The following is a 16,432-nucleotide window of genomic DNA, read 5'->3' as shown; positions in this document are numbered from 1 at the left end:
TAAAATTAAATGTTGGACCAGTCGAAATTGTAGCACTTCATAGTACCACAAAGCGTAGTGTTCAAAATATGCTGGTAAACACCCGAGTACAACTTTCCATCGTAAATTCAGCAAGCATATCCTGGTCCTTCAGAGGTTATACAACAACAGGACATCAATTTGCTAGCTTCATGCTGAATTACAAAATCCAGGTCATGATGTTGAAAAAGGTCACTTGACCTTTTCCGATAGTGATTATCACCATCAAAGCCCTATACGTTGATCTTGGTTTCATTAAAGTAAACGATTTGTTGTCAGTCAACCATTGCCCAATCCTGATGCTCCTTGTTCCATTTCAACTGATGCTACGTATGCACTTTTGTCTGAAATGGCTCCTTTTTTTCTATCAGAAAATGGAACTCCATTGATTTCAGTACGTTAATTTCTGACTGGTATGAGATATCGTAGCCAAATCCAACAGGCTCCCGGTATACCTCTTTGGAAGTCTTTAAAACCCGTTCAATGACTTTTCTTTTGATTAACCGCTTCGTCACTTTGGAGACTACTGCAGGTCTATCACCTGTGCTCACTGTCCTACTTGAAAACAACGTTATAAAGTATCTACTAACAGTTGATTCATGTAATCCAGTCTCCTTAGCAATATCATATTTTGATGTGGATCCGGTTAATGCCTGTTTGAGATCGTTTACTTTCTCCTCTGACAGTGATTTATGCATGCAATTGACGAGAGGCTAAAAACGAGAAATAATTTAAACAAGGGAATATAAAATTTAAAATAAAGGAATTGTAAGCACTCTTAAATACAGATAACATTCTAATCACGTCAAAAGTGAGAAAAATTGTGATGGCAACCGGTTGGGTTGTATTAAAATTCATTATTTCAAACATATGTAAACAAGTAAAAAATACCGGATGTTTAAAATACTACCTTTAGCAGTATCAAATTCCACCAATAAACATTGCCCATATCCGATAATCGACGAATAAACGCACTTTCTATTGAGGTACAAACAGTCAAAGTTTGAGATAGTTTGGTGCAGTATCCATGGACAAGCAGCTGTAAAACATGAATTTTGCAATTCCTTGCAGCAGTTTTTTGATCTACTGTATATCTTTACAGATATAGTATATACTTTTTTCTAGCTTTTTTTTGGTACAAAAATTACATCTCTATTCTGAAAATTCAATTTCGTATTATTTTACACGATGTTCCACTGTTAAAATACCCGATGTATAATAATTTAGAATATAGGGTTTGGGTGCAGTGTTCCACTGCAAATAATCGTGCAAATTTGTTAACAGATATATTATCAATCTTGCGAAAGAGCTTAGAATCGTGTGACATCGGGTAACTGATTGTTGATCGCACTGCCTCCTGTCTCTGCCACAAATCGTTTAAACCGTCGTTAATCTTTTGGTTAAGAGATGTTACAAGATTTGTGGCAGAGACAGGAGACTGCTGGTACATTTATTCGCTAATTGATCTCGCAAGACGCAACTTCCATCAGTTATGTTATGGCTCCTGTTTATTATCCATTTTATATCTAATGGTGCTCGGCAGCCAATGATACTTTTCAAAACAATGCTTTATTTGTCTTTTTGCTCTTTTATAAACCACTCATATTGCCTTATATGCTTCTTTATTGACCACTCATATAGCTTATATACTTCTTTATTAACCATTCATATTGCAATAAATATTGCTTTATATACACAAAAAAATAGGGATTTGTTTTATAAAAAATATCTTTTTTTTATTTAAGTAAAATAATAATAACAACATACAGTATTTCTTTGCTTGTAGCGTTTTAAAAGTTTACTTGACTTACCTAATGTCACCAAAACAGCAACATCTAATCTAAAAATACATCAATTAATCTCGTGGAACTCAAAAAGTTCTCACAAGAAGAAGAAAAAAAAAAGCCAAGCTCAAGGATGCAAAGACACAAGGATTCAAAGATTCAAGGACTTGGGCACTCAAAGCAAAAGAAGAAAAGACATCAGTACTTAAGAACCAAAGCGAACACAGAAAAAAAGATAAAAAGATGCCAAATCAAAGCAGAATTCATCTATAATAAGCATTAGCGATCGTGTATGTATTGTAAAAATAATTGTACCTTTCTTTAGATAGACCAGAAGAAGACTAGCTAAGCTTATACCAACAAGTAAAGAAAAAGGAAGCAGCATGCATCTATAACAGTTATTAGCTATGGAGGATATGTAGTAAAAGTAATAATACCTTGCTTTAGATGGGCCAGGAAAAAAAAAGAAAAAAAGAAAAGAAGAAAAGAAAAAATAAAAAAAAAAAAAAAAAAAAACACGCCATCCAAGCTTGTGCCAACAAGTAAAAGAAGAAGCAACTGTAGTCTTGAGAAAGAGACTTTATAAAGAAAGCAAGAAATACGGTTTTATTAAAGTACAAGTACCATTAGAACAGAAATGGGAATACATATAATATTAAGAACTTACCTTTTATAAAAAAGAGAAGAAGAAGAAAAAAAAAAAAAGAGAAGTGCTTTTTTTGTAGCCTTATTTTTACCAATGTTAAACTTATTCACTGTCTATCTATGTTATAAATCAAAAACAGCTGTTTTGCACGAAGTTTACATTTAATGGTATCCCAAAAGATAACTTATACATTGTTTGAACAAGCTTTATTACTTGAGTGCAATATCTTTAACATAGAGAGTATTCTTTTTTCTTTTTTTTTTTTTTTTTTTTTTTTTTTTTTTTACTTGAAATAAAAAAAAAAGTCGGTAACTTAACGCACTGTAGCAGTAAAACAGCTTTTTTTTTCTCCCTGGTTTGCTTCGTGGAATGCACTAGATGCTCAAGGTACAAAAGATAAAAAAGAAAGCTCAAGTTCTGGTCAAATACAAGTTTATAAAAAAAAAATAATAGAAACCAAGTCTAATGTCGGTTTCTTTTTTTTTTTTTTCTTACATTAGGAATTCCTAATGGGACACATTCGGATGACGAACATGAACCTCATGAGCAAAGTTGTTCTTTCCAATACGATAAAACTATAAGAATATCAGACTTATATTGTTGTTTATTGCTGAAAAGTCTTTTTGATGAAGAAAGTTGTCATTGCCCCACATCTGTAATGGCTAATGGCTAATGGCAAATTACACCCATGTGCAAATATAAAGTAAGTAATGAACGAGTATAAGCTTAAAAACATATATTCTTTTGTATTATTTGTCATAAAAAATAATAAAGCAATCTATTTATTTGATAAACAAAAGAGTTTTGTATGTATCTGTTGATTATAACTGCCTTGTAACAAAATGTTAACAGAGCTTCTTTATTTTTTTTTATTCTTTTAGAATATACACATATTCTTTTATTATAATGTAAAGGTATTTGCATTTCTATGAAGTGTATTTGTTGTTAGATTATTGTTTTCATTTGAACAATGAACTTTCTATTGCTATACTCTTTTTTTTTTTTTTTACTTACTTTTTTTTTTACCAAGTCTTTTTTTTTACTTAGTCTTTTTTTTTTACCTAGTCTTTTTTTTTACCAGGTCATTTTTTTCCCCAAACACGACTATTTTTTTACGTTCTGTAACACGTTTGTAATGATCTAAGCTAAAAATCACAAACCACCTTCCTAATACGTATTCTTCTAAACAAAATAATCCAAAAATGCTTTTGATTTCCGCATTTTGCCCTCAAAAATAAAAAAAGAAAACATCGGTCTTTCAACAGTAGAGGGGAACAGGCTTTCCCAAAAAAGGTCATCTGTAAAAAAAAAGATACTTCTTTAAAACGTGAATAACTTCATGAATACTTACCCTACAAAAAAAATAAAAATATTATTAGATTTCTTTATTTTTTTCGTACCTAAATCTTTTTTCAAAATTTAAAAATGACCAATACAGCGAAAGCTAAATCTTTTCTCCAAAAGCCATAAATATCTGTTAACCAAAAAATGTTCAATCTTGCGATATGCTTTATCCAATTGGAACGATTATTTGCAGTGTTCATTTGGGAAAAAGATGCGGTCCTGGCAAACATAGCACATATCAAAAGAAATGTGCGGGTATAGCTCAGTCGAAAATTTATGTTTTTATTAAAATAAAGGTTAAAATACAAGCGATCAATGGATCATTAACTGTGATAACCTCGGAAACGAAGGAAAAAGTGAACGAAAAAACACCAGCGGATACACATCAAAGGTGAAAATGTAGAGGCAGTGGTAGGGAAACGCAGGTTAATAAGCAATCCCGTCAACACCTTGGCCTCCTACGCAACGTGCACTAAGATGGTTTGGCAGTGGGAGGAAGAAGCCAGAGGGAGAATCAGGGCACTGTTCACGAGAGAGACTGAGACTTGTCAAGCCAGACTTGACCTGGCGTGGGATCAGTGGTGTAGTCACCATCAGGATTGCACAACCTGTCTAAATGCCACAGAATTGTGCAAAGAGCAGACCAGAACGGAGGACAAGAAGCAGAAGAAGACAGCGGAAGCTGATTGAGGACATAGTCTATGTGGTTGCCCACATAGCTAGTCGGTGGAAACGGAAGACAAGACCAAAGGTAGGAAGGGACTGTTTTGCCAAATCTGAAATAGAAGACAAAAACTACAAAAAGACGATAGTTGTGAAACTAAAGATTATATATGACTTTATTAATAAAAAATATTGAGGGTATTTATACTTTTTGAATGTCTGGGTCTTTACCGCTATTTCAATTGATCGGTTAAAAGAATGATATGGAATATAAGGAAGGATAGTGGATAATCAATAGCCGCTGTCTACTTGACGAATCAAGGGACAATGAAGTAATTAAACTATTGATCTAACGATAATTATAGAATAGGATTGAACTGCCGTTGTTGTAATCAGGTTCCGATATAGTCTTTTAGAACGCTGGTAGGACAACAGGGCAAGATTGGCTATTGCAGAATTCTCACGTTTATTAATAGAGATCTGGTTAGACTATAATTCTGTAGTATCCAAGTTTATCCATGAATGTTCACTTTATTAGTTGTGTGGATACAACATTGCCCCCTTCTAGTTTGAAGCAAACGGTAAAAGGATAAGTGAAGATTCAGGAAAAAGTAATTGTCATACACAATAAGTGCGATAATGATCATAGGGCAGATAAATAGACATAGTATAATTGAGGGTAGATCGTAGTAGTAAGTTGTCATAAAAACCTGATAGTAAAAAAAAACCTTCTTTAGGAAAAATTGTCTTAGGGAAAAAGACGGTCAACTACTTAGACAATTTAACGTCTTGATCTCTTGCTTCTACTGTGATGATCACGAGTAGGAACGGTACGTTTGGGTAATCTTGCTTTCTTTGAGACAGCAGTATTATTACCTGCTTGACGACGAGCCCAATATGTTTCAATTGAAGATCGATCATCAAAACTAGAAGTAGGTTCCCAAGTGTAATCCATAGGATCATCGTATCCTTTCAAATGAACAAGGTACTGGTAATTACCTGGAGTTCCTTTGTGTTGTATAATTGCTTGAATCTCATAATGTTGGTCATCGATTGATTCTGCACTTTTATTGCTGTGTAATGCTATAAGTTTTAAGTGTGAGGTTGGTACATCTCTTGATAAGAGGTTATTTTGTTTGTCAACTAATATGTAACTGCCATTAGTTGTCATTCCACTTATATAAAAAGGACCTTCGTAATACGGATCAGTTTTGTTTTCCTTATTCACATTTTTAATCATGACTTCACTATGGAGTGGGAATGGTGTGTGAACGATTTTGTTTGTTTTCATAAAATATGCATTGTCTACATCCTGAGTTTCCTTAATGCGTTTAGCAAGAGCAGGGATAACGACTTCAGTAGCATATTTAAGTCTGTTTTCTATTGCTTTAGAATCTACAGCTTCACTTCTAAGAGTGGGTTTAATATGAGAATAATCTTTCATATCATTTGGTACTTTATTGAAGATTACTGTATATGGTCTACTCTTATGAAGTCTGGAATATTTCAGATTCATAGCATATTGGGTTGCAGGTACATATAGATCCCAATCTTCTTTTCTTCCTTGTAACTGTTTAACAATAGTCTTTTTAGCAATTCCTACAAATGCTTCATTGACTGAGTTACCAAGGGGATTAAAAGGGTTAGACACTCTCTTATCGATACCACTGTTATTAATAAGTTCAGTGACGATGGTAGCAGTAAACTCTTTTCCGTTATCACTAGCAATGACCTTAGGCCAGCCGAAAGTACAGAAGATATCAACAAGCTGTTTGGCAATAGTAAGAGCTTGTTTATCAGGAATGGCTTTCAAGATAGTAAAGCGAGAAAATAAATCAACCATGACAAGAAGGAAATTATTTCCGCTCGTAGATGTTATATTAAAAGTGCCGAGGTCCATAACCCAATGATCTAGAGGTCCGTCAGGTAGGATACTTCTAGGGGGGATGATAACCTGTTTTGGCAATATTAAACATTTTACATTCGTGACACTTGGATATGACATCCTGAATATCTTGACGTAAATTAGTCCAATGGAGTTTATCACCATGAATGGTTTGTTCTATGGCTTTAATTCCATAATGGCCTAATAAGTGAGCCTTTAATATTATATCTTTTCTTTCCTCAGGAGGAGGAGTGATATAATCTTCATATTGCAAAGCGCGATGCAATAAGGGTTTTGATGATGATGATGATGTTGCAGAAGTGACTGCATATGTTTGTGTTTCATAACTTTTAGATTTTTCTTTAAAAGTTGGTTTTCTTTTTTCTTTTTCTTTACCACGGATACTGTAGATGGCAACATTGTTGACATTGTTACCCCCCTCCAGTTTATTGTCATCTGGGAATAAACGACTAAGTGCGTCTGGGATAATATTCTTAATGCCAGGGCAATGAACAATATCAAAGGAATATTCGAAAATTGTTTCAAACCAAACAAGCATGGCAACATTTGGAACAACTTGCTTCTTGATGTAAATCAAGGCTTTGTGATCAGTTGTCAAGGTAAAATGACGGTTATATAACCATTTATTGTATCTCTCAAACATGAATACAATCGCTAACAACTCTCGTTTGTTTGTATGATAACGACGTTCGGTAGGAGAAAGAGATCTTGCAGCAAAGGCGTTATATTGAATGACTTGGTCGATGACTTGATAAACGACACCGCCGATACCATAAGCACTAGCATCTGTTGCGACGTAGAATGGGTACTTAAGGTTAGGAATGTGAATAACTGGGGCATTCACCAAGGCATCCTTAATGTTACGAAAACTGCATTCATGGGTTTCATTCCAAATTCCTTTTAAAGAATTAAGAGATCGTAACCGGTCAAGTGGAGCAGTCAAGCGAGAAAACATAGGTAAACTATTACGGAAATAGTTTGCAAATCCAAGAAAACTCATGACTTGTCTACTAGTTTTAGGTGTGGGCTAAGAATGTATATTTGTCAGTTTACGTTGATCAGGGATTAGAGAACCATTGTTACCAATAGTCCATCCAAGAATGTTTACACAACTTTGTGCAAAATGTGTCTTTTCAACATTAATAATTAAGTTTGCAGCAGTAAGACGTTTCAACACTTCACGGACATACTCAATATGTTGATTCATGTCACCAGAGCTGAAGACACATAGATCATCAATATAGAGTGCAGTGTAGGGAAGATCTGCGAACAAATTTGTAAGAACACGCTGTACAATGTTACCGGTACTTGTCAAGCCAAAAGGACAATGACGAAATTGATACTGCATACCAGTGAATGGATGAGTAAATGCGGTTTTAGGTCTATCAGATTCTTGGATAAGAAAACGATGAAAGCATGCTCGTATGTCGAAAGTAGTAAATATAGTAGCAGAACCCATACGTTGATGAAGATTACTGATTAGAGGTAAAGGCATTCTATCAACATTCTTCACGAGTTGGTTAAGCATACGTGGATCAATAACTGCTCTTTTCTTAGTGTATAATCCGTTAACATCCTTTTTTCCAACAAGAAAAATAGGGTTATTGAAGCGAGTATTGGAAGGAGCAGGTTCAATGACACAATCATCCAACCAAGTTTGAATTTGGTCTTCCATGATTTTTCTGTTAGCAATAGCAATATCGGGTTGTCTTCGATAAGCAAAGGCATTGGGTTCAGTATCAAGAGTAATGATAGCACCAGGTAAATTACAATGAGAAGACATGGGGATACTCGTATTAGCATCTAACAAAGGTTGAATAGTGCTCATCAATTGCTGTCTTTCCTGTTTAGTGCCAACAGGAGTTTCATTTGGCTTATAGTCATCAGGGTTAACTGGATCAGGTATTTTAGGAATATTAGAATTTAACCAAGAAGTGGCTAATCCTGTTAAACCTATTCTTAGTTTAGGCAAAATGTCAAGTCCTAAACAAATGGGGACATCACTGCTAAAATCAAACACTTCAAATTCATATGACAAACGGATTTGGTTATAATAAACAGTAAGATTTATTATGCCTAACCGGCTTACAGTACTTGAACTATTATGTCCTAACTTGATCGATCCTGGATTAGGTGTTGGAACTAAACCAAGCGACGAACAGAACGAAGGAGACACACACGAAAAAGTTGAACCGGTATCAATCATGGCCCATGTTTTGATGTGCTCTACAATAATAGGAACATAAAGCGTATTAGTGTTTGAAGGCGCTTTAGAAAAGATGTGATGTGTAATGTACTTACAGGCCTGAGCAGCTTCAGCCACAGTAAGGGCTTCTGCAACATCAATGTCCATATCATCCGACGAATCGGGAACAGAGACAACGGGACCAGCAGCATCAGTCTTACGACCGGAAGAAGCATCACTACTACTTGTAGTAGGAGTGGCAGAAGAACCAACAGAGGCAGAAACATCGTTACCAGAAGAGGCAACGGAAGACAAGGAAGAAGCAGGAGATCGACTCATTCCTCGAAATAAATGAGAAGGCCCAGCAAGATCAGAGTCGTCAGCTGAAGAGCCAGTTGAACGACCCTTTCCTTTGCATCGGTGACCAGGACGCCAGTTGTCAGCACCACAAGAGCGGCACGGACGTTCCAAACCGGAAGGTTGGTTTCTTGGATTCCACTGAGAGGCAGCAGAACCAGAGGAGATATCAACTTGGGTAGAACCCGAAGAAGGAGAAGGAGAGGAAGGTTTCTTCATAGCACGACATTCATCGTTGCTATGGGTGGTGGTCTTATGGAAGCTGCAATACTTCCTAGAAGCCTTTGGATAAGGTGCAGCACGAACAGCAGAACCAGAGACAAAAGCAGAGGATTTCTTCCGACCAGAAGAAGAGGAGTCATTGACCATGGAGGGGCCAGCAGAAGTGTGAGAAGCGTTAGCAACTCTACGTACTTTGTACAATGAATGGTACAAAGTCTTGGCCAACTTGACAACGTAGTCGACCGATTCTTTTTGCGCATCCGTACAATTGGCTAAGGACACGATCACCTTCTTGTAAATGTCGGCCTGAAGACCGATCAGAAAGCAACGAGTCAAGACACAGCGATCTTGGATCTGTGCCAAGCGACGGAGGTTGTTGAAACGTTCAACGTATTGGTCAACAGTCTCAGCAGCAGTCATGGAGATGCGTAACAACTCCGTTGTAGACGTGGCCTTTTCTTCAGCCGAACCAACACCATAATGGCCAGTAAAAGCCTTTTTGAACTGACTCCACGTATGGACATCCTCCTTTTCTTGATATTCATCAAGCCAAGTACGTTGACTAGACGACAAGCAGGGAGGGAGAAGACGAAGCCAGTGCTGATCAAGATCAAGACCATGTGCGAACATCACGTCCTGAAACTTTTTTAAGCAGTGCTTAACATCCACAGAGACAGGGGCAGATGGGTCAAAGACCGCACCCTTCCACTGCATGAGGGGTAGGTTTGGAGGTACAACATTCAAGGTTGCAGGGGCAACCTGAGGTGCACCAGTCCAAGCGGTAGGAACAGCATGGGTCATAGCTCGTTGGAGGAGATCTCTAGTATGAACTAGTCTCTCTAGGTCCTTGGAGCAGGCTTCGTACTTGGCGCGCACCATGCTATCTTCCTCTGACTCAGGGGTCGTGGAAAGAAGACGAACAGACAAGTTAAGGATAACTTGGGTGGCACCGATGATGGTGGAATCCAACTCCTCAATAGAAGAGTGGATGGATGGAGCTGCGATTCTAGGCTCAAAAGAACCAGAAGAAACTGCGGACGTGGTCATTCCAGAGGACTGTGCCTCTGAAGATAAGGTAGATACATCTGACATACGACGGGCGTTATCAGGATAAGTTTTATCATTACTACTGGAAGAACCAGCTGTTGTAGAACAGTAACTGATTGTAGTTGACATTAATAAATATAAGTCTTAATACAAGATCATAATTAAAATAAAATAAAATACAAGTTTATTTAAATAAGATCATACAATCAATTCCAATTAAACATGTTCTTTTAGAATATGTATTGTATTCATGAGAGTTCTTTGATAAGAAGACGTATCAACTAAAATAACCAAATCCAATCCAATGTCAGGAATATTGCTAATCTTTCACATAATTGAAATAACGCGTAAAATAACGTTATTCAATTCAGTGAGGAATTCCCAGAATAAAAGATAATCTATGACAGACATACAAAAGAACAAATGAAAAGTTTTCATAATCATAATTATAGATAACACTTGCTAAAGTACCTGAATATTAGAAGAACGATAACAATAGAAGATATCAAGCCACTCACTCAATAAGATATAAATACCTGCCTTCAATTAGAATAATTTTTACTTTAACTTAAACTGAAATAAAGATCAGTCTCAAAAAGTACCCAAACTGTTTCTTGATCTTTGTTTTTACCTTTTCCTTTATTATTTAAACCATTATACAACACCAGCAGCAGCAGAGTTAAAGTCATTTGAGTTTGACATAGTGGTAAGGTAGGTAGTAATAAAAAGAGGGTTGTTTTTTTTTAAAAATAAAGTCAATAAAGAATTCACAAAAAAAAATGTTTTGCCAAATAAGAATTATGACACAAAAACTAAAAAGATAATAGTTGTGAAACTAAAGATTATATATGACTTTATTAATAGAAAATATTGAGGGTATTTATACTTTTTGAATGTCTGGGTCTTTACCGCTATTTCAATTGATCGGTTAAAAGAATGATATGGAATATAAGGAAGGATAGTGGATAATCAATAGTCGCTGTCTACTTGACGAATCAAGGGACAATGAAGTAATTAAACTATTGATCTAACGATAATTATAGAATAGGATTGAACTGCCGTTGATGTAATCAGGTTCCGATATAGTCTTTTAGAACGCTGGTAGGACAACAGGGCAAGATTGGCTATTGCAGAATTCTCACGTTTATTAATAGAGATCTGGTTAGACTATAATTCTGTAGTATCCAAGTTTATCCATGAATTTTCACTTTATTAGTTGTGTGAATACAACAAGTTCCTCTCCTTTTTCTTACTTACAGTAGGTCACAAAACTGCTGCAAGGAATTGCAAAATTCAGGTTTTACAGCTGGTTGTCCATGGGTACTGCACCAAACTATCTCAAACCTTGACTGTTTGTACCTCAATAGAAAGTGTATTTATTCGTCGATTATCGGATATGGGCAATGGTTATTGGTGGAATTTGAGATCGCTAAAGGTAGTATTATGAACATCCGACATTTTTTACTTGTTCACATATGTTTTAAATGACGAATTTTAATACGACCCAACCGGTTGCTATCATAATTTTTCACATTCTTGACATGATTAGAATGATGCCAGTATATAAAAGCGCTTACAATTCCTTTATTTTAAATTTTATATTCCCTTATTTAAATTATTTCTCTTTTTTACCCTATCGTCAATCGCATGCCTAAACGGCTGTCAGAGGAGAAAATAAACGATCACAAACAGGCATTAACCGCATCCACATCAATGTATGATATTTCCAAGGAGCCTGGATTACATGAATCAACTGTTAGTAGATACTCTAGACGGCTGTTTTCGAGTAGGACAGTAAATACAGGTGGTAGACCTACAGTAGTCTCCAAAGTGACGAAGCGGTTAATCAAAAGAAAAGTCATGGAATGGGTTCTAAAGGCTTCTAAAGAGGTGTACCGGGAGCTGGTTGGATTTGGCTATGATATCTCATACCAGTCAGAAATTAACGTACTGAAATCAATGGAGTTCCATTTTCTGATAGAAAAAAAGAAGCCATTTCACACAAAAACGCATACGTAGCATCAGTTAGAACGGGTCAAGGAGCATCAGGATTAGGCAATGAGTGACTGACAGCAAACAGTGTACTTTAATGAGACCAAGCTCAGCGTATAGGGCTTTGATGATGCTGATCACTATTGGAAACGGCCAAGTGACCTTCTTCAACATCATGACCTGGATTTTGCAATCAATCACGGAGCTAGCAAAATGATGCCCTGGGGTTGTATAATCTCTGAAGGACCAGGATATGCTTGCTAAATTTACGATGGAAAGTTGTACTCGGGTGTTTACCAGCATATTTTGAACACTACGCTTCGTGATACTATGAAGTACTACAATTTCGACTGGTCCAACATTTACTTTTAGCATGACAATGACCCAAAGCACAAGGCATAATTTACAATGGCCTAGTTATGTAGTCACCAAGAGAGCTATGTTAACTATTGGCCAGCTTAGATCCCCGACTTAAATTCAATCGAGCACGTAGGACATCAATTGAAGTTGAAATTCAACTATTACGAATATAGAGCAAAGAACATGGATGTGTTTTGGGAACGAGTTGATGAAATATGAAATGACTTCCATAAAGATCTTTGCCAAGGACATGTAGATAACATTCCGGAAAGAACTCAAGAGATTATTAATAGAAAAGGAGGACCAACTAAATATTAATAAATAAGTTCATTCCGTTCAAATTTTCATTTTTTCAAATTTTCAAATTGCGCGCTCCTTACTTCCTTCAATACTTGTCCAATAGGGCTTAAACTCTTTCAAATTTTGCACGACATATAGGAAATTTACTATGTGGGAACAGAGGCAGTTTGTGCCATTGTAACAGGATGTGCGCTACAAAAACCGAGAAAAATGGATTCCTTGCAGCATTTTTTTGACCTACTGTACGTAGGTCTTGCAAAACAAATTATTGTAAAGCGATTGGATGGTGTTAAGAACGAATGTGGCCTTTACTTGCCTAGTGTACAGTATGCTATGAATTGCAAATTTGCAAGATTGCATAATTCGCGTCCATTCTGTGTCATGTTTAATAGACAGCCCAATGAACTGATTGATTATAGTCATATTCAACCTATATTACATAACCAAACCATTGACTCGCAGAACCTTGAAGACAAACTGAAAGATGTTATGGATGTAATTATTGCTGGTCTTCGTGAGAAGATTACTGAAACACAAAGGAATGACAATACCAGATTCATGAGAAAGAATCGTATCATACATGATCAATATCCTCTTAAGAGCGAAGTAATGATCAAGAACGTCAATCGTACTGATAAAACGAGTGAACGGTATGAAGGTCCGTATACTATTCATGGCTATACCAAGAATGGCAGCTACATACTCATGGATAAAACTGGTGCTCTCTTACCGAGAAATATTCCTACTTCACATATAGTACTCATATCATCAGATAATGTTGAACCTGATCCCAATGATAAACAATGGGAACGACAAGCAATTGTGGACCATAGACAGGGTAAGCATGGCTATGAGTATAGAGTCAGATGGAAGGGTTATCCTCCCAGTGAAGATACTTGGGAACCTCGTGACAGTTTCCAAAAGTATGTTCCTATCCTAGAATATCGTGCACGTTGTTATGTTCTGGTAAAGTAAAAGAAATAACAAAGGTAAACCAAAAGAATACTTTTTGAGACTGAACTTTATTTAAGACAATCTTAATTGTTAAAAAGAAAACATTACAAAGTCTACTATTTATATTCTTCTATCAATTGGCGGGTAAATGAGTAGTTATGAGCGTAGATCCAATCATTGACACGTTTGATTGAAGAATGATCACTGAATCGATTATGAAAATTTTTAATTCGTTGTTTTTATAGATCTTATTGTTCTTTAACTGATCTGGGAGAGTTGTCTCGTCTTCATTGAGAGGAAAGATAAATTTATATGAAATGCCTCCAGTCAGATCAAAGTTGACTAGGTACCTGATCCATTATTATTCATTTGCAGAAATGATGAATAGTAAAGATCATGGCTTATTGTTCATGTTTACTTTATAGAATGAATTTAATAGTGATAGTTTTACTAATAAAGAAGAAGAGTATATTTTACTTATTAAAGTTTTAAATTATTATCTTTTATCAATTTTAATATACTACTTTTAGTTGTGATTATTCAATGTCCGTTATGATCAGACTCTGTTCTACAACACACGTCGTGAGGCCGATGGAAACCCTATAATTAGCGATGATGCTACTACAGATAGTAAGCGAAAAGTACATGGTAATGATGAACAAAATCATTCACCTAAAAGAAGGAAAAACACTTCACGTCGATCAAAGACTAGAAAGTGTCGCAATTGATTTCTTTTGTCCCGTATATTTTTACCTCAAAGGGTTTTTTAGGGTTTTCTTCGAAATCAATTACGCGATTGGACAACTATAAACTTTTTCATTTTTTTGCTTATACAATAGACATTTTTTTTTATTTTTTTTTTCAAGTTATTGGTCACAGGATAATCACATCTGATTCCATATATTGCTATAATATTATCTTCGCACGCACTCTTTTTCGCATGCTTTGCAAGCTGGAGGAGGCGCATGTTGTGCTCCAAAGATAATCATTGTATAGCAATCAAGCATTATTAACGATTGATAGTGTGAGTATATGGAAATGTAGTTTTATTAATATGTACAGTGGGTCAAAATACCTCACAAACCTCAACACGTTTTGACGTTATAGTCTTCTAGATTACTCAATAGCTTTTGTATCTTTCTCAAACTTTGCACAGATGTTGTACAATAGGTTGAGTTTATTTGCATAAAATTCCGACGACGGAAATTGAAAACTGAGCGAATAAGCAGCTATGAACTGGAGGCGGTCTATTTGTGAGGTATTTTGACTTTCATCAATTATTTCTTTTCTCCGCAATAGGTCATTCCAAACAATGTTCCGGCAAGTTTTAAGCATTTCCCGGATAGTGCAGTCATCCCGGAACATAAAACTTAAACTTTGGAAAAGAATTGATTATTCTTTCTTTCGCTAATCCGTAAGTAAATTTCCATCTACTGCATCATCTATCCATCTACAAAAATGGCCAAATCCTTAGCATACGAAACTCAAATGGACATCAAATCAGCAATAGAGCATGATGTATTGACTGATGTTACTGCAAAACGGTTTGGAGTGCATCAAAACACTGTTATCAACCATGCAAATAAGTGGATGCCTAACCGGATTCGCAAGAAAGGTGGCAAACAGCATCTTGTAAGCGATATCACTCTTCGTCTAATCAAGCGAGAGATCGCAAATGACTCATTAAGGACTACCAAGAAGATCCACCTGAAGCTGGAAGAGTTGTGGCATTCTATGTCGTTCCAATCTGCTGTTAATGTTTTGCATTCTGTGGAGATCTTTGTTGAGATAAAAAAGAAGAAGCCTTTACTCGCTGCACAGCACAAAAAAGCTCGATTAGCTGGGGCTAAAAAGCATCAGTATTGGACCATTCACGACTGGCGACGTATCATCTTCTCAAATGAAGCCAAAATTAATATCTGGGGATCGGATGGCTGTAAATAGTACTGGAAGCGTAAAGGAGACCGTCTTTAGCCTCATCGCATTGAAGTTACAGTGAAGCATGGTGGTGGTGGTATCATGTTGTGGGGCTGTATAACCAATGAGGGACCCGGGTATGCATGTCAGATATATGATGGCATCATGAATTCAGAGGTATACCAAGAGATCCTTGGCACAAGCCTTAAAGACACGCTCGGGTACTATGGCCTAGATTGGAAATCATCCATTTTTCAACATGACAACGACCCAAAACACCGATCAAAGTCTACAAAGCAGTATATGGAAGATAACAGTATGTGTTATATTGATGACTGGCCATCCCAAAGTCCTGATTTGAATCCAATCGAGCATATATGGTATCATTTTAAGCTGAAGCTAAGTATGTACTAAAATAGAGCAAAAAGCATGCACGAACTATGGCAGAGAGTGGAAAAGGAATGGAATTCCTTTACAAAAGATCAGTGCTTAAAGTATATTGACAGTATGCCAGAAAGAATAGAAGCTGTCATTGCTGAAAAGGGCGGGTCAACTAGATATCAATAAAGTCAAAATACCTCACAAATAGACCGAGCTTAAGTATCTGTCTCCTAATAGATCTCAGCTAATTATCTGACTTTAAACTTTTGGCACACAGTAGTGCACACATAGATGGCTCTATATTTTAAATTTGAAATGATTGAGCCAACTTGTCATGGAATTATATCAAAAATAAG

At 36.1% G+C, this 16,432-nt stretch overlaps 3 protein-coding genes across 3 annotated transcripts; 2 read left to right on the top strand and 1 right to left on the bottom strand.

Moving 5' to 3' along the window:
• Positions 1-5,236: 5,236 nt before the first annotated feature.
• Positions 5,237-10,301, bottom strand: RO3G_05630 (uncharacterized protein; the record flags this gene model as incomplete). Its single annotated transcript, XM_067660220.1, has 4 exons — positions 5,237-6,366; positions 6,437-7,388; positions 7,470-8,503; positions 8,663-10,301. The coding sequence occupies 4 exons, from the start codon at positions 10,299-10,301 to the stop codon at positions 5,237-5,239; spliced, it is 4,755 nt and encodes a 1,584-aa protein (XP_067516321.1).
• A 2,904-nt stretch (positions 10,302-13,205) lies between these two features.
• On the top strand, positions 13,206-13,799 carry RO3G_05629 (uncharacterized protein; the record flags this gene model as incomplete). The annotated part of the gene is made up of 1 exon (XM_067660219.1): positions 13,206-13,799. The coding sequence occupies one exon, from the start codon at positions 13,206-13,208 to the stop codon at positions 13,797-13,799; it is 594 nt and encodes a 197-aa protein (XP_067516320.1).
• A 1,437-nt stretch (positions 13,800-15,236) lies between these two features.
• Positions 15,237-15,722, top strand: RO3G_05628 (uncharacterized protein; the record flags this gene model as incomplete). The annotated part of the gene is made up of 1 exon (XM_067660218.1): positions 15,237-15,722. One exon carries the CDS (start codon positions 15,237-15,239, stop codon positions 15,720-15,722), a length of 486 nt encoding a protein of 161 aa, XP_067516319.1.
• Between the last annotated feature and the right edge of the window lie 710 nt (positions 15,723-16,432).

This window comes from Rhizopus delemar, genomic scaffold (assembly GCF_000149305.1).
Source record: "Rhizopus delemar RA 99-880 supercont3.4 genomic scaffold, whole genome shotgun sequence".
Lineage (NCBI taxonomy): Eukaryota > Fungi > Mucoromycota > Mucoromycetes > Mucorales > Rhizopodaceae > Rhizopus > Rhizopus delemar.
This window is presented reverse-complemented; position numbering and strand designations above follow the sequence as displayed.